This window comes from Rhinatrema bivittatum, chromosome 6, assembly GCF_901001135.1.
Source record: "Rhinatrema bivittatum chromosome 6, aRhiBiv1.1, whole genome shotgun sequence".
Taxonomy (NCBI): Eukaryota; Metazoa; Chordata; class Amphibia; order Gymnophiona; family Rhinatrematidae; genus Rhinatrema; species Rhinatrema bivittatum.
The window spans coordinates 118,015,613-118,035,047 of NC_042620.1; the positions used below are offsets into that span (position 1 = coordinate 118,015,613).

The 19,435-nt window shown below is 41.6% G+C and overlaps 1 protein-coding gene across 4 annotated transcripts in view; it reads right to left on the reverse strand.

Moving 5' to 3' along the window:
- LNPK (lunapark, ER junction formation factor) overlaps positions 1-19,435 on the reverse strand; it is a 275,063-nt gene that overhangs the window by 24,179 nt on the left and 231,449 nt on the right. For all 4 annotated transcript variants that reach the window (XM_029605842.1, XM_029605843.1, XM_029605841.1 and 1 more), the window contains one exon: positions 16,581-16,751. In XM_029605842.1, the coding sequence (XP_029461702.1) occupies positions 16,581-16,751 (171 nt within the window). The remainder of the gene's footprint in view (positions 1-16,580; positions 16,752-19,435) is intronic.

Sequence of the window (19,435 nt, forward strand, 5' to 3'; positions counted from 1 at the left end):
TTCAGGAACAGCCCTTGACTGGTTCAAGTCATTCCTTGACAATAGGAGCTTCAAGGTTAGAATAAGTAACAAAGACTCTCTCCCAGTCCAGTCCACACTGAGTTCCTCAAGGTTCTTCCCTCTCACCCACCTTATTTAACATCTATCTAATCCCCCTATGTCAACATCTCACAAGTCTAAAGGTCACGCACTTCATCTATGCCGATGACGTCCAGATTCTGATACCAGTCACAGAATCAATCTCAAACACCCTCAATTTCTGGAATTACTGTCTATAGTGCATAAACACCCTCCTCACCAGTCTTAACTTAGTACTAAACACCTCTAAAACCGAACTTATGTTCATCACTCAGGATGAAAACGCCCAGACAATCAGCAACCTCAGCACTCCCCAAATGACCTCCTCCACACACAAGAGACCTCAGCGTAATTGACAACAGGCTGAACCTAAAAAAAATTTGTCAATACCACCACAAAAGAATGTTTTTATAAACTTCACATACTAAAAAAGCTGAAACCTCTCCTCCATTTTCAGGACTTTCGAACAGTTCTCCAAGCAATATTATTCTCAAAAATAGATTACCGCAACTCCCTGCTAATTGGCCTTCCAGTTATCACCACAAAACCACTACAAATGGTACAGAACTCCGCGGCCAGGATCCTAACCAATTCCAGTAGAGGAGAACACATCTCGCCAATCCTCAAGGACCTACATTGGCTCCCCATTAAATCAAGAATCCTGTATAAAGTCCTAACCATAACCCACAAGACCATTCACTCCCAAACTACCTTGGATCTAAACTGCCCTCTTCGTCATCACACATCATTTAGACCAATCAGAACCAACTATTTAGGCACACTCTATGCACCTCCAGCCAAGTCATTGCTCAAGAAACGTGCACTCTTAACCACTGGTCCCACACATTGGAACGCCCTCCCCACGGACCTTCGACTAGAACCTTGCAAGCAAACATTTAAGAAAAAGCTGAAGACTTGGCTTTTCATTCAAGCCTTCACTTAAAGGATTCAATAATCTCTTCACCTTAGCTTAGTCTAGTCATTTTCCTCTTTCTTCTCCTTCCTGAGCTAGTCTTCTCCCAGACCTTGGTCCTGGGGTAGAAAATTTGCTGAGGCAAATGCCCTCTTTTTGTTCAACTGTTCATCAGGTCTATGCCTATGGGCTCACATTGGTCTTACAACTGTGTTTATTACATTTGATGCAATACTAAGTTCATTGATAATTCTATCTTCGCCCTGTTATTTGTATCACACATATTTAACACAGTTGATGTATATCTAAGTTTTTTGGTTTAGCGATATCTATAATTCTTATTACGCTCGCCTTGTTATATGTATCATGTTCAATGTATTTTCTGACTTTTGTTCTATGTAAACTGACGTAATATGTACTATTACATGAACATTGGTATAAAAAAGCCTTTAAATAAATAAATTAAATAAATAGTGTTTTCCATAGAAATCAGGATGAATTTTCCATGACATGTAGGTGATGTCTTCTGGTGGCACTGAATAGACCCATCTCTCCCCTAGCTAATAGAGCTTTTAGCTCTGCTGAGCATGTGTGAGGACTCCCATGTGGGCATGTGCCTTGTGAGCCGCCTCAGTCTATATTAAAGCTAAATGGACTTAGTCAACTCTCCAGGGAGTCAGGCATTTAGCATGGCTAACTCATCCAGCAATCTATGGAAATCACAGTTTATAGTAAGTAAAACTATATGCAGGGCTGAATTAGCCATAACATATGGCAAGTCCCAAGCTGAGGGATAAAGCAAGGTGTTTACCAAGTAAGCAACCCCGATCCTACCATGGAGAGTAGACTAGAGTGCACAGGTCAAGCCAATAGCTTGCCCGAATTTGTCACTTCTTGAGAAGTTGTCCAGACAGCACCGGGACAAAGGTGTGTACGGATGACCAAGTTGCAGCTTTGCAGATATCTTTGAGAGGTACTACTCACAGATGAGCAAGGAATAAGGCCTTAGCTCTAACTTGATGAGCTTTAATGGAGTTTAATTTGTAAGCCTGCAGATGTGTAGTAGTTCTGAATGTAGTCTGCTATTCAATTAGACAATGTATGTTTGGTGACTGCTATGTCTAGTCTGTTAGGATCATAGGATACAAAATGTTGCAAAACCTAACTAGGAGGCTGAGTTCTTCTTTTGTAATAGGCTAAGGCCCTTTTGCAGTCTAGAGTATGAAGGGCTCATCTTTATTAGCGTGTGTCTCAGGAAGAATGTAAGTAATATGATGGCCTGATTAATAAGGAAAACTAATACAACTTTCAAAGAAACATTGGTTGAAGGAGGGGGAGGATCACCTGTTGTGGAAAAATTGCATATATTATATAAAATAAACTAATGCCTAAAGTCCGCTGACTCTTCTGGCTGTTATTGCTCCAAGAAATTCTACTTTCCACATTAAGAACTTGAGAAGCTGACTAAGAGTTCAAAGGGGAGCTTCATTAATTGAGAGAACATTCAGAAACCATGGCACAAGTAGTTTGTTCCTGCTGTTTAATTTGCCATAAGCTTTTCATAAACCTTGATACCAGCAGATGTGTTGATATAGGCTTACTGTCAACATGAATATGGTAAGTTGTTATGGGACTGAGATGTACTCTGACGATGTGGCCAGATCTGACTCTGAAAGAGTAGGTAGGCAAATGTTTGGGGGCCACATGAGAATGGGTCCAAGGCATTATGTTGACAGAACATGGAGAATCTTTGCCACTTAAAGCCATAGGCTCTGCTCATTGATGGCTTGCTGGCAGACACTAGTGTGTCTTCAATCTCTCTGGATAAAGAGATCTGCATTTGCCAAGTGCTCAACATCCAGGCTGTCAGGTTGAGGGTTGGAGGATTTGAATGGAAGAGACTTTTGAGTTAGTAAGGTTAGGTTTGTTCCCAAATAAATCTGAGGACTACTGAAAAACTGTATGATATATGCAAACCAAATCTGTCTGGGCCACAGTGGGGCTATGAGGGTCAGTCAAGCTCGATGCTTTAGCACATTTTTCACTGTTCTGGCTATTGGTGGAACTGGTGGAAAAGCATAAATGAAATCCACATTCCAGTTGAGTAGAAATGTATCTTGAGCTGACCTGAGTGGTAGAATGGAGCAAAAAATTTCTCCAGTTTCCTATTTTGTTTTGACACAAATAAGTTGATTGCTGGAGTTGTGTGTTGAAGATCCCAAGGAAATAAGTGGTTTTCAGGACAGCTTAATGTTTGCAAGACGCTTCTTGGTAGTGTCTATAACTCTGTACCTCCCTCCATGTTCAGACTGAACATAAGTCACTTGATTGTTGGTTTGAATTAGAATGCTTCTCCCTTATAGAAGGTGCATGAAACTTGACAGCGCATATCTGATTGCTCTTCGTTCTAGCAAGTTGATTTGAAAATGTTTTTCTAGAAAATACTAAGCTCCTTGGGTTCAAAAAGATCCAGTGTGGACACCCAAATCTTTTGTGGGAGCATTCAAGTTGAGCTGCTCCTTGAAGAATAAGAGGGATTAGCCACTAGCACAACTCTTGATTTTTTTTTTGATTTTTTTTTACTTGCACTCTAAATGCAAGGATTGAGTGACCTAGTTCCCATTGGCAGACATGGAGGTGGCAGATGCGGTCCCACTAGCAGACTGCAGGTGGTGGATGAATGGTCACCACCATATGATCCAAAACTAAGACACCTCTCTGGTTGTCAAGCTCTGTGAGTTCAACAATTTAATGTGTGATCTTAGTGTTCACCCATTCTGGCAGAAGAAAAGCTGTCTTCTGAAGTTAAATCTATCCATGCCCCAATAAATTGAGTTTTGAGTGGCACTAGATTTGACTTCTCGAAGTTCACCAGAAAACCCACTTCTGTAACAGATTGATTTTTGCAGGGAGATTAACACTCCCTCCTAGGAAATGGCTGTGACTAGATAATCGTCCAGGTATGGGAAGATTTGGATTCCTTGGTATGCTACTACTACCACCAGGCATTTGGTGAAGAGCCTCGGGGCTGCTGACAGCACAAAGGGGAATACTTTGTATTGATAATTGGAAGAGTTCACTCTGAAGTGAAGTCATGCCAGAGAGTGGAATAGATGGGTATATGTATCTTTCAGTCAAGAGCACACATCTATTCCCCTTTCTGGATGAAGGGAAGAATTGTGCTGAAGGAATTCATTTTGAATTTCTCTCAGACTAAATGCTTGCTCAAGCTAAGATCCAGAATGGGGATGAGGAAGTAACAAGAGTAGAATTCCCTGCCAATGCTGGAAAGCAGGGATCAGCTCTATTACCCACTGCTGAAAAAGTGATTCATTTGATTTTTGATGATTTTATTTTTGTAATCTCTTAGCCTCAGGTACAAACATTTTAGACTGTAAGCCCTTTTAGGGGATAGTGAATTACCTATTGCACCTTATTGTAAACCGATGTGATCTCTTTTTGAGATGAACATCGGTATATAAAAATCGTAAATAAATAAAAAAAAAAAAACTTCCAGCTGAACCTGTATTAAGTGAGACGTATTCGGATTGAAAGCTGAACAATGAGGAACAGATGTAGCAAAGAGATACATAAACTGTATTTTAAAAATATTTCTATTCCACCTATACGAAAAAACATGCTAGGCAGATTACAATATACCTTCAATAAAATAGAATACAATAAAATAAATTGGGCAAAAGCTGCTTGAAACAGCAATGTCTTTAGATGCTTGCAAAAACCTTTTATATCATGTTGAGCCCTAAGGGAGTCCAACAAACATTCCATAAAGATGGACTACAAGCAAAAAAAAAGACTGTTGGCATATCTCAAAAGTCATGCTAATTTAATGGACAACATGTAAAAGGAATTTTCCTTGTGAAACATGTTAGACACAGTTGATACAATTTCAATAGATATGAAAGGTAATCTGGGTCTTTGTTTCATTATTTTAAAAATCATGAAGGATAAGCTCTTTTAGAATTGGCATAGCATGATTCCAAGGGCATCTGCCTACAATCAGACTATCAACAGAGTTTTGTAGGATCTGTAATGTACACAAAGTTGATTGAGGAAGTCCAGCACATAGGGAGTTGCATTAGCTTATTACCATAAGTATAAAAGCCTTACAATGATATGGAAATCTTCTCTAAAATATATTTCAAATAGCAAAGCATTCTTAATTTCAAATAGCCTTAAAATCTGAAAAATTTGCAATTTAAATGAAAGATTCGAATCAAACAGGAAGCCCAGATTATGATCATCCTTAAATTGCAGTGTTACACCCATAATAGAGAATTTAAGATTTTGTGCTAAAAAGTCAGGCTCTCAAGAAAAACACATTAGTTCTGTCTTTTGTAAATTTAATAAGAGAATTCTGATTGTTTCATGATTGGATGATTAACATGGTATCCTGATTTCCATAATCTTGAGAACCAAATCAATCCTTTATTTTCTATCACTTTTTAAAAGGCCTGGATTCTTCCCCAACCGGAGAGGGCAGTTGATGGACTTTTAAAAAGAAAAACTGTGCCTAGGCTGGGACTGGACTTGTGTTGCATTAGGCTGATGACACCAACACAGTTGAGTGCGAGCCACAAGTTAAGGGAGAAGAGGCGGAAGCAGATAGCTTTGAAAAGGATAGAAGGGGCATCTCTGGAAGTACAGCCTCTTAAAAACATACAAGGAGAATTTCTTGAAGATGGTTGGTCAAATCCTGTGAAAAGAAACTGGACTGCAACATTTTGTTGTTTTATCTGAACTTCTCTCCAAAGAGGTGTTCCCCCAAACAAGGAACATCTGCCAATTTGTCATGACCGTAGTCGCATAGGTTACTGGCTCTCAGCCATGCCATGTGTCATGCTCCAATAGAAGCTGTAAAGGTACGTCATATAGTATCAAACGATTCATAGACCAATCTGAGAAGATGGCATATGCATTCTTCAGCATTGAGAAGTGATTGTGGATAATTCCTGCCCTTCAGTAGGCTGAAGAAAGGGTTTTAGCTTTTGTATACAAATGTGCACGTATTGCACCATGCAAAATTGGTGAGAAGAAATCTGTGCGCTTAGGAAGAGTGTTTCAGAGATCCATGCTAACACCACTGAGTAACCTGGGATCCTTCTTTCTTGGTATATTAGAATAAATTCTCATGTTTGCTTTGCTCTTTTCAAGGTGGATTCAGTGATTGATGAGGTAATTGAACTAATTCAAAACTTAGCAATTTCTGTACACTATTTTTTGAGGACCAACTTTCTTGCAGTTGGGGCAAAGGAATGGGGTTTTCCCACATTCTCATCTGTAGCTGTGGTAGGATATTGTGAACTGGGATAGCTGCCGGTTCTGCTGGCATGTCTGAAATTTGGAGACCAAAGATTTCTGTGCAAGGATCTTTATGCACATTTACTTCAAGCACTTTCCCCAGTTTATTGAAGAATTCCGAGAAGGAACAGTCTTCCAAAGGACAGCAATGCTCTGGCAGTACTGGTAGTGAGGTCAGAGGAAATTCCCATCAAGCTCTCTTCTGAATTTAAGGATGTGGGAACACTAACCCAGGACCTCAGTGATAAAGACAGTGACTTGGGGGGAGGGGTGTCCCTCAGAAGGGAATAGTTCTGGTGTATGATCTCTGAATGGCTGGAATCTGCTGCAAGTGAACTGAGTGAATAACCTTATAATGGGATTCTGATAGTGTATTCAATTTCTTGTGGGAGATTGCTTGAAGTACTGGAGATGAGAGAATAGAGAGCTCTTTCTCTCACTTTAGCCAAAGAGGTAAAGGAGTTTTCATCAGCTCAGCTGATATGTCCTGACCTGGACAGGGTGGAGGAATATCATCTTCTGAGTCTAGAATAGACTCTTGTCCTTGAATTGGAGGCCTATTGAAGAGGTACCAGAGAATATGTGGGATCTGGTGTCTAAGCGCAAACCTTCTGCCAACAACCCTGTTGGTGTAAGGGCTCTTATGATTGGAGGGCTTAGAAGTAAAGTGTTGGGCGATATTTCCTGTTTACCAATGGTGCACCAATTATGAATTATAATAGCCATGTACAGGATAAATTCTGACAGGCCAAGACCCTGCTATAGCAAGAGAAGGACTTTTACCCAGGTGAACTTTAAACTGCCTTGCATTAGTGGAAACTAGAGGTCTTGTTCTAAAGCAGTACAGGATGCCTTATCAGATGTGCCTGTTTGCCAGTCCTGTGCAAATAAAGAAACCAGACAGAAGAGACAATATGACTTAAGATCCTAAGCAAGTGTCAGGGACACAAGCAAGCAATAGCCCGCTTTGGAAGGAAAGGGGGGAGCAGCCTGGGACAGTGCTAGACACTCCCTAACATTCGGCTTGGCATGCCAACGTGGCAGGACCCCTCCCGAAGTAATAGAGGGGGTAGAAAAGACCTGCAATGCGGCAGGACACCCTCCTCCCACCACGAGGATATGCATGAGCTTATGCATGTTTGAGCTGGGAAGTATAAGACAGGGGGACAAGGAGGAGGGGAAAAATAGGAAAGAAAAGAAACTCCTGACAGAGGATGATATAGGAATAAAAAAGTTACACATGGTTAGATGTTCCATCATCTCTTCAATTTAAACCCTGCAAAAATCTCATCTGAAATGCCACAGAATTCTAGGGGGTAAGGGGAACTCATGGGCAAATGGTCACTAGGACCATTTGCCCATGGACGGTTAGCTTCTTGGTTAACAAATACTCTAATTTTTCATTTATGAAATAATACTGTTGCCACAAACTGTTATGACAGAATATTTTGTCCTGAGGTTAAAATATATTTAAATGGTCAAGGAAGAAAATTATAGTCAGTATGGTTAAAGAATGTTTCAAATAAAGCCCAGTTATCAGTCTTAGGTTTTAGGGTTCAGTTTCTACTGCCCATATATTTTCGTAATTGAAAATATACTATAAAATAACTGCCCACACTGACAGATGTTCAGAGTCAAAGGCAAGCGCATACAATAATTTAGTAAGGGCAGTTTTCTAAGAGCACCTGCTTCAAATGGTATCTACTGTTATTACAAAATAGAATTTAAATCACTAAAAAAGGTTTAAATTAAATTTAACCTTTCCATTAGTAATAGTATTCAGCACATTGCAACTGTGTTGGCATTTATACTATTTTAATGCCTTTCTTTTAGGGCAGTAGTTCCCAAACCTTTTCTGGAGGACCCCCAGCCAGTTGGGTTTTCAGGATATCCATAATGAATATGCATGAGGTAAATTTGCATGCACTGCTTCCATAGTATGTAAATTTTATCTCATGAATATTCATTGTGGATATCCTGAAAACCCGACTGGATGATGTCCTATAAGACAGGTTTGGGAACCTCTGTTTTAGGGTCACATTTTAACAAAATTTAATAGAACTGTCTTCTTATGGAAAATGGCTCAATTCCTTATCAGAGAGGGACTTGGGGTCCAGTAATTATGTTTTGCTTTTATGGGTTATATGTCCATGGATTTTTTATTGGTATTCCTTTATTTAGGAAATAGATACTTGAATACTTTTATGGTTCTATTCCAAGCTGATCTCCGGCCTCATTCACCTGATGATTTGTTTCTAGATTGATGTTTGAAGGGTAGGGGGAATGGGTAGGCAGGAGAGGACAGATATTGTCTGTCTCTATCTTAAAGGCAATCCTGGATTTCTGATTGGTATTGCTATTCTGTTTACTTACATTGTACAAATGATATACTATTATTCTTTTTGTATGCCAAGACAAATGCTACAAGTATTTTTGTTTTAATATGGTCTTTAATAAAAATTATTTTTAAAAAGGGCTTAAGGGGTGATCCGGAAACTATAGACCAGTGAGCCCGACTGCCATGCCAGGAAAAATCATAGAAAATATTCTGAAGAATAAAATCACAGAATATAGAGAAAGGCCACAGTTTAATAGGATACAGCCAGCATGGATTTACAAAAAGGAAGTCTTGCCTCACCAAGCTGCTACTTTTTTTTTTAAGGGGGTTAAAAATGTTTGTAATGATGATTCAGTGGCTATGACATTTGGATTTTCAGATGACATCTGATGTTGCATAAGATAAGACTAAAAGAATCACAGGAACATTTTCTGGAATGAATTTCCTGAGTCCTTAAAACTGAAGTTGACTTGTTAAAGTTTAGGAAACAATTGAAGACGCATCTGCTCTCTTTGGCCTTTTGCTATTTAGTAGCTCTCTTTGGGGAGTTTAGAGAATTTCCGGTTGGGATGATGGGATAGTTGTTATGGGCTTCGGCTTAGGTTGGCACTGTACGAGGCAACATTTTTATACTGTTTATGTAGTTTATTTGCTACATGGATATATGTATGCTAATTTGTTCCCCACTGAGATTTGTGGATCAGCAGGTTATACGTTTTATAAATAAAGTCCTACATGAAAAACTCCTGAGAAAAATAAAAAGTCACAGGATAGGAGGCAATGATCTATTATGGATTGCAAACTGGGTAAAAGGAAACAGTAGGAATAAATGATCAGTTTTCTTAGTGGAGAAAAGGTAAACAGTGGCATGCCTCATACTGGGACCAGTGCTTTTTAATATATTTATAAGTGATCTGGGAAAGGGAACAATGAGTGATTTGCAGACAAAATTATTCCAAGTAGTAAAATCACAAGTGGATTGTAAGAAATTGCAGGATGACCTTGCAAGACAGATTGTACATCCAAATGACAGATGAAATTTAATGTGGATAAGTACAAAGCTATGCACATAGGGAGAAGTAATCCACACTGTAGTTACATGAGATTAGGTTCCATATTAGGCATTACCTCACAGGAGAAAGGATATGGGCATCATTGTGAATACTACTTTGAAATCCTCTGCTCAGTGTGAAGCAGCAGTGGGCAAAAAAGCAAACAATGTTAGGAATTATTAGAATAAAAGTAGGAAAAAACGAAATGTTATACCACCGCACCTAAAGAACTATTGTTGAGATTACTTACCTGATAATCTCCTTTTCCTTAGTGTAGACAGATGGACTCAGAACAAATGGGTATAGTATGCTCGTGCTAGCAGTTGGAGACGGATCTGACGTTAGCACGGGTATATATACCCCCACAGGAAGTGTAGCAACTCAGTAATCTTCCTTGCAAAAGCTGTTATGGATGTATGTGTACTGACGATCAATGAAATTAGTGAAACAGGATTCCCCTGACCGATTGATAGGAGCTGGAGACCACCAGCATTCACAACCGGAAGGTGTTGACACCTGGCAAAGGGGACGCTCTTATGTAGGAAAATGACATGGCCTACCTGGAATCGGTGAAACCCATGTATACTGGCAGCCGGGCGGGATGCTGACTACACTAAGGAAAAGGAGATTATCAGGTAAGTAATCTCAACATTTCCTAGCGTGTAGCCAGATGGACTCAGAACAAATGGGATGTACAAAAGCTTTACTCCCAGCCTGGGCAGGAGGCTGCCTGAGGACCGTGTAGGACTGCCCTCGCAAATACTGTGTCCTCCCTGGCCTGGACATCCAGTTGGTAGAACCTGGAGAAGGAATGGAGGGAGGACCATGTCGCCGCTTTACATATTTCTGCAGGCGACAGCATCCTGGATTCTGCCCAAGATGCTGCTTGTGCTCTGGTAGAATGAGCCTCGACTTGTAGAGGCGGTGACTTCCCGGCCTCTACGTAAGCTGCTCTGATAACTTCTTTAATCCAGCGGGCGATGGTGGGCCGAGAGGCCGCTTCACCTTGTTTCTTTCCGCTGTGCAGGACGAACAGATGGTCCGTCTTTCGTACTTCTTGTGTCATTTCCAGATACCTGGGCAGCAATCTGCCGATGTCGAGATGGCGTAGTAAACGCCCTTCTTCAGATTTCTTCAAACCCGCCGTGGTAGGCAAGGATATGGTTTGGTTGAGGTGAAATTGTGAGACCACTTTAGGTAGAAAGGAGGGAACCGTGCGAAGATGGATCGCCTCAGGAGTGATTCTGAGAAAGGGATCACGGCAGGACAACGCTTGTAGCTCTGAGATGCGGCGTGCTGAACACACCGCCAGCAAGAACACCATCTTCAAAGTTAGAGAACAGAGAGACAGGCCCTGAAGGGGTCTGAAGGTGGATCCCGCGAGGAAATCCAAAACTAGGTTGAGGTTCCACAGAGGCACTGGCCACTTCAGTGGCGGACAAATGTGCTTGACTCCTTTCAGGAAGCGAGAAACATCTGGATGCGTGGCAATGGTCTTGCCATCCCTCCTGGGACCGTAGCAGGACAGCGCAGCCACCTGAACCTTGATGGAGCTTAGGGAGAGACCCTTCTGAAGCCCATCCTGCAGGAAATCCAGAACAATAGCGATAGTGGTCGCATGTGGATTGGTGCCATGAGTGTCGCACCAGGCTTCAAATACTCTCCAGATCCTTACGTAGGTGAGGGATGTGGAAAACTTCGCAAGATTTTAGAACTGTCCATATTCCTTCAAGAGACATAACTGGTGGACGCTGTAATTTAAGTCCATTCTTCAGAGCATTTAACTCTGAAGAGTGTGAAGGTGGGCCACACCCACCTGTACCCGAATCCGTACCTTGCATTGTTGAAAAAACTGTGGGATACATGGCCTGTGGGGCAGATAGATCCATGCCTCCTCCAGTTCTCCCAGGCATTATCCCTTCCACTGCCTGAATCTCCAAGGTCTCCCCTCAAAGACCTCAGCCCGTCGTTCTGCCTCTGAATCTCATTCGCTTCCAGGGTGTATCGCTGCAGATGGGTTGATCGAATCATCATAATACAGAGGGGAAGGCTTGCTCGGTGCACCAGGGTTTAGCGTGATATCAGGGGTCAAGGGGGATGGTGTTCGCTCTCCCACCAGCCCCTCAGCGACCATACCTCCCAGCATCTCTGCTAAATTCTACACAAGAAAACCCTCGATGAGAAGGATCCAAAGAGGGTGAGCTTGTTACTCCTCTTAGCCTTGCCTTCCTTTTGGTATGAGGCATTTCACTTCGAAGAAATTTCCAAAAACAAGAAAACAGCGGGAGCTCTCTTTGCAGAATTTCTTAAACTGTGGCCATCTTGGAGTCCCAGTAATTTTGTTTTTAAGAATGGCTTCTACAATTTTGCCCAGCACAGATGTCGAGCTCACTGGTCTATAGTTTCCTGGATCACCACCAGAGCCTTTTTAAAGATATGTCATATTGGCCACCTTCCAGTCTTCAGGTATTGTAGCAGTTTTAAATGAAGGTTACAACAGATAACTAAAACATGAAATCCTAACCTGTTACTAGTAATTTTAAAACACTTGGATGGATGCCATCTGGTCCTGTGATTAATTACTCTTTAGTTTGTCAGTCTAATCTATTACACCCTCCAATGTCATTTTATTTCCTAAGAATCTCCACCAATAAAGAACAGTTCAAGTGTGGATATCTTCCCAACATCCTCCTCGGAAAAGAGAGTAAAAACTCTTAATTTTTCTGTTTACTTGTCCTCCCTGAGCACCCCTTTTCCCCCTCTGTCCCTCAAGCTTGAAAACGTTTTTGCTTCACTGTCAAGCTTCTCAAATTTTCTCTTGGCCCATCTTATCACTCTTTTACATCTAATCTGCCTGTGCTTATGCTCTTGCCTATTTTTATTTGGGTCTACTTTCCATTTTTTGAACGAAGTCCTTTTAACTTTAACTGCCTCCTCTGCCTCATCCTTAAATCATGCTGACAGTAGTTTGGTTTTCCTTCAACCTTTTTTAAGTCATGGAATACATTTTATCTGGGCTTTCAAAATGGTATTTTTAAAGCATGTCTACTCTTTATTAGGGATGTGCAATCGTTTTTCCCGAATTAGGCAATGTCAACGAAATTGCCGATAGTGCGCACTAACCCGAAAATCGGGACCCCTGAAAAAAAACCCAACTTCCAAACCATGGGAAAAACGAAATTCCCGTGGGGGGCCCCCCTAAATGAAGCCAGACATGAAATTTTTACCCAAAGCACATCTCTACTCTTTATGCAAAACTTAACTTTTGTAACTGCTTTTAATTTTTGTTTCTATCATGTCTGTTTCTATTACCAAAATGGGCCCTTTATAAGGGCTCCCAGTACCAGTTCCTCATGGAGAACAGCTAATGGTAATGGGCTATGTTCAAATTTAAGTAATTTAAAAGAACAGTTTTACATTAGACCACAACTTCCCTTTTGTTTTATTGTGAAAGATATCAGAACAGAACCCACTAAAGCTATTCTGAAATCTCCAAGCACTTACAGTTACACAAGTCATACATTTCATTGAATACATATCAAAGCCAATCAACATATTGCAATGTTAAGTATTTCCTTGAATTATGTTCTAATGTTCAGTTGCTGTGCCCCTAACCAATTGTGTGTCCGGTCTACCATTCCCAACCCAATCACTTATTACCCCGTATACTTATGCCCTAATACTAAAGCTACACCCTTTTTTCCTCCATCTTAGATCTCATCAGCCATTTCATGCTTTAAAGCAATGGGGTAGATTTTCAAATAGCGCGAATTGGCTTACTTTTGCTGGCGCATCAGGCGCAAGCAAAAGTAAGCTAAAAACCTGGATCGGCGCGCGCAAGGCTATTGATTTTGTATAGCCGGCGCGCACCGAGCCGCGCAGCCTACCCCCGTTCCCTCCGAGGCCGCTCCGAAATCGGAGCGGCCTCGGAGGGAACTTCCTTTTGCCCTCCCCTCACCTTCCCCTCCCTTCCCCTACCTAACCCACCCACCTGGCCCTGTCTAAGCCCCCCCCTTACCTTTGTCGGGGGATTTACGCCTCCCAGAGGGAGGCGTAAATCTCCGCGCGCCAGCGGGCCTCTTGCGCGCCGGGACGCGACCTGGGGGTGGGTACGGAGGGCGCGGCCACGCCCCCGGGCCGCCCCGGGCCGTAGCCACGCCCCCGTACCCGCCCCCAAAACGCTGCCGACGCCCCCTAAACGCCGCGACGACCGGGCCCGCCCCCCGACACGCCCCCCTCGGAGAACCCCGGGACTTACGCGAGTCGCGGGGCTCTGCGCGCGCCGGTAGGCCTATGTAAAATAGGCTCACCGGCGCACAGGGCCCTGCTCGCCTAAATCCGCCCGGATTTAGTCGAGCAGGGCTCTGAAAATCCGCCCCAATGTGTACTTAGGCTCTCCATTTAGAGGGCCATCTCATTCTGGGTGTCTGTAGCAATACTAATGCAATACCTTCTGATGTTTTTCATTATAGTAAACAGCAAGCATTGCAATATTCACTGTAACTATGGTGCAAATCCAAAATAACCTTATTTATTCGATTTCAACACAATTTCACCATCACATCATAAGACTTTAGCAGCTTATAGTAAACAACTGACTTGCTAAGCTGTGCAAAATATATGTTCCACAGTACCATTCTCTATATAGCTGATCTACAAATGGAGACCTCAATACTTACAAAATAAAGGGTCTTTCTACTTTAATTCCACAATAGTCTCCCTTTTTAAAATTACATGCTACTGCAGTAGTTTTACTCAATGTCCTCCCTCCAGTGATTATGTTAAATTTGATTGCCTTATGATTGCTATTCCTTATTGACCATACCACAGTATCCACTTGCACCAGGTTGTATGTTCCAATGGAGGAGTGAATCAAGATTAACTGCCCCATTCACTGGTTCTAGGACCAGCTACTCCATGAAATAGTCATTTATGGCATTGAGAAACAACTTCTATAGCATGTCCCAATTAAACACTGATCCAATCAATACTGGGGTAATTGAAATTTCATTACTGTGAAGCCAAATGTATTTTTTTTTAATTTCAGCTAACATTTTACAGTGTTTCTTCATCTTGGCCAGGTGGTTGGTATTATATACCTACTGCTATACTCAATTTTTCAACAGCAATAATATACTCTTCAGCAATATCCTCCATCATTAGCAACTCAGGTCAGCAAAATTCCCTTACTTTGCCTCAGGCTCTGTTACCAGTGCCATGTTATAGACCTGAAGCATTTGCTATATTAAGAAAAACAAAAATTAATACTTAATACACTTGACGTTTGGTTTCTAAAGAAAGATGACAGGTACAGGAGTGCAAAATATGGTTACAAATAATGGTTTCATGCAGACTCCATGGTTCAGGGTAAGTGGGCATATGGTACAGCAGGCACATGGTCAAGTCTGCTGTCCATCTGAGTTAAGTTACTGCAGTGCGCCATTAAGTTGATGTGCTCAGAGCACGAGAGAAACAGGAAAACAGTTCTTGGTGCTGCTCTGGTAGCCCTGGCCATAGATTATTTAACATTTTTTATATACTGGTATTCGTTTGGGACATCATATCGGTTTACAGTACTCATTAACAATAGAGAAATTACATTGAAAGGGGCAAGTAATAGGGAGGGGGTGTGCAGAGATTATGAAGATTATATAGATCAAACATTGATAATAGCGATTAATTGCTTAAGCATAAATACAGTATTATATACTTTGTGTAATATTTACAATATACACGGTTTTAGGACTGTTTGTTGAACTAATTATTTGCGCGAAAGGGGATGTAGCGGAGGGGAGAGGGGGTGGAAGGGGGGAGGGAATACTAGGGGTGAGGTGTGGTATGGAGCTGGGGGGGCAGGGATATTATTCAGGGAACGCTTGTTTGAACAGCCAGGTTTTTAGCTTTCTCTTGAATTTTTGGGTGGAAGTTTCAAGACGAAGGTCTGGCGGCATGGAGTTCCATTGGGTGGACCAGCTATGGAGAATGCACATTCTTTAGTGGATTGGAGGCGATGTGAGTTGTGTGGCGGGATGTGGAGGGTGCCTTTGTATGCTGCTCTGGTAGGTCGCTTTGGGGAGTTTAGGCTGATGGCGTTATCGAGCCATTCCTGGTTGCTGTTGTGTAGAGTTTTGTGAATAATGGAGAGGCTCTTATATAGGATACGGGCGGAGATGGGGAGCCAGTGTAACTCCTTGAGTATGGGGGTGATGTGGTCTGTTTTTCTTGTGTTGGTTAGTATTCTGGCTGCAGCATTTTGGAGGATTTGCAAGGGCTTGATGTAGGAAGCAGGAAGGCCTAAGAGGAGAGAGTTACAGTAGTCTATTTTAGAGAGTATCGTGGCTTACAGGACTGTACGGAAGTCATTTATGTGACGTAACGGTTTCAGTTTTTTTGAGGACTTGGAGTTTGTAGAATGATTCTTTTATGGTTGCATTGATTAATATTTTATAGTTCAGATGGCTGTCTATGATAACTCCTAGGCTACGTGCGTGTTGCTGATACGTGGTGGTAGGAGCAGTGTGGTTATTGGCTAAGCAGAGCTTGGATGTGTTGGGTTGAGAGATAATGATGAGTTCTGTTTTTGCTGTATTGAGGGCCAAGTGAAGGCTGTTGAGAAGGAGGTTTATGGCATTGAGGCAGTTTTCCCAGATTTGGATGGACTTGGATAGGGATTCTTGGATGGGAATGAGTATTTGATGCAGATAGCCTCTAAGGAGACTTTCCTGAAGCCTTCAGAGCTAGCAAGTGTTCCTGCATCCTGCTTAGGCAAGCTTGCTGTCTGAACTTGGGGATGGATGGGTAGAAGTTAACGTGTTTAAAAATGTAAGGGAAATCTACCCTGAGTAAAATAGTTTTTGGAGATATAGAATGCGACACTTACCACTCCTGGATTGATTCTCTGACAGATTTGTTCCACCAGTTTGGGAAGAACCAACAATACTTTGAGAATCTGCAGTTTGTGTCTTTTCAAAACTAAATTCTTGAAGTCGTGGGGCTTGTGGTCGAGTTTTTCGTGCAGGATTCAGAAAAAAACAGTAGGCACATCTGAATGCTGCAAATTTACAAAGCATATTCAAAACTTTAAAAGTTAGTCAGCACTTAGTCATCTTACCATGATAAATCAAATATGGGATTTTCTATTATTGCTACTTGACACCAAAAATATGTACACAAATTCTCACAAAGACAGGATATTCAAAAACACTTTTTTTTTCACACAACAAAGACATGTAAACTTAAGATCCTTGGTACACAGATAAGCTCTAGGTTAAAATAGGTTGGTCGCCACTTTGAAAGCTAGTGGCAGTTTTTCTACCTTACTGTCCCCTATAGAATTTAGAAATGAAATGACTCAATACAGGGATGCTCTTAGGAACTCACTTTGAATTCCATCATCTATTTTACTCTGTTTCAAATTTTAGCTCCCTTTTTCATATGGTAGCTCTAATCTCCCCAGCCCAAAGTGAGTAGTTTTAAAGTGCTGGCAAACTAGTTTGAAAGATTTGAGGGCTCCCCTTTATAATTATTTCCTCAGTACTGTCTTCAATACTGGCATCTTACCCCTCTAACCATATTTTCTAACAAAAAAAAAACCGACTAGCTACCATAGTTTCATTATGGAGGGCTCCTCATCCTCTTGACAAAAGAACTGCTGGAACCAACCCCAACATCCATCTGATACTACAATTACAAAACTATGTCACTGCTCTTTCAATCTTTTACCCTGATGCTATTACAGCATAATTATACTCTGAGCTGGTAAATCTTTACTTGAACCACACGTTGATTTGTGGTATCCCACAAGCTATTTTTGCCCTTCTTTTTCTCCCTTTTGCCTACTACATACTCGACAACTTCAATTTCCATTACTAGGTCTGTGCAAGTGTGTCATTTTTCCCTTTGACTTTTCAGTACTCGTGTCAACTTCTACCATTTCCATTTTGTAATAGAAGTACCCTCCTTAGATACAATTCTTTAAAAGTAATACTATATCAATGCTTTAATTTGACCTCATTTGCCTGCTCTAATTGTAACCCTGATATACAAAAGCTGCTTACTGTTTTTGCAACAGTGCTCATGTCCATGCCATTTATTTATCTGAAATACTACAACTCTTTCCTTCTCAGAGTTGGGGCAGCCATACTATATAGTGTTTTTTATATGACTAAAATACTGCTGTCCACCAGCTTACCAAAATGGGACTACTCTTCTCCTATTCCCACCTAGTCCTGTTCAAATTTATCATACTGGAATTTAATATCTTCCATGGGTCTATTTTTGGACAGATTTCTGCAGAGCCAAGACCCTCTGTCCCCCCACCTGCCACCTTTGGAAAAGGCCTGTTCAAAACATAAAACAAAAATACATTTTATAAATTGGTGCCAGGCCCCGCCACAATCCCTACACCTCTCCCCTTCATAACAAAAGTTCAGCCCCCAGAGGCCAAGAGCCCCCCACCCCCCATTCACAAAGTTAGCCCTAGTGGTAAAGTGGGGGAGGCTTCAACAGAAGCAAGCCCAGCATGAAATGGATAACTTAAGGCTGTACAGAGATAGATTTACCTTCTACATGGGGATAAGGGCCAGTTTCACTGAGATGAACAATAAAAGTTGGGTCTGCAAAACAGACCCAGATGTAGAAGCCCCAACTCAATTATGGTTCACCTCAGTGAAACTGGAACAGTTTGTGTAGAGGAAGAGAAAGAATAGAGAGCTTTTCCCTCATACTCCTTCACTTTAAAACTATTAAGATTTCCTTATGGAAGCCTTCCTGGAAGCCAGAATAAGAGACATCCTTAGATTCAGAAGCTGCAGGGCTATTCTTTCAACATACGGGCTAGAGAGCTTTGCACTCAATGTTGGAGGGTTGTAACAAGTCCAGATCTTGAGTGATGAGAGTTGGGGCAATTCCCCATTCTGATTGGATTCCTAATTGACATCTCCCGCAGGAGTAGAAACCAAATCTGTTTCAACCAATGGTACATCAGGCTCATGGTCAAGTCTGCTGTCCAGCAGTGTCTAAATTACTGCTCTGTGCCATTAAGTTGCGTTTAGACTTCAGAGAACACAAGAGACAGGAAAGACAGCACTTGGTGCTGTAGTAGCCCCAGCCACAGAGGGATAATCTCTAAGGAGACTTCTCTGAAGCCTATAAAGCTAGCAAGTATTCCTATGTACCACCTAGGTGGGAGGAGGGAAATAAAGAGAATCATAGGTCTATTCTCAGAGTTTCAGCAAGGTCTTTTGACATCAGAAGAATTGGAAGATATATGCACAATCCAGGGTGAAGGCATCCAAAGCTAGTTTGCCATGTGCCCATTTCCTGGAGTAGAAGTTCGGGATCTTCCAGTTGAGAGGAGATGCAAAAGGATCTACCACAGAAGTGCACCATCTGTGGAATATCAGGTTTGCTACTCCCTGTTCAGAACCTGTCTGCTAGAATGTTCTACTTGCCTATCAGATACGTGGGCTCCAAGAACCATTTCATGGGAAAATTGCCCAATTCCAGTTTTTATTTAAAGTTATATATTTTCCACATGCATCCATTTTGTTCAAGGCAGTTTACACTGAACACACAATTAAGAATTGTTGAGATTACTTACCTGATAATCTCCTTTTCCTTAGTGTAGACAGATGGACTCAGAACGAATGGGTATAGTATCCGCGTGCTAGCAGTTGGAGACGGATCTGACGTCAGCACGGGTGTATATATACCCCCACAGGAAGCGTAGCAACT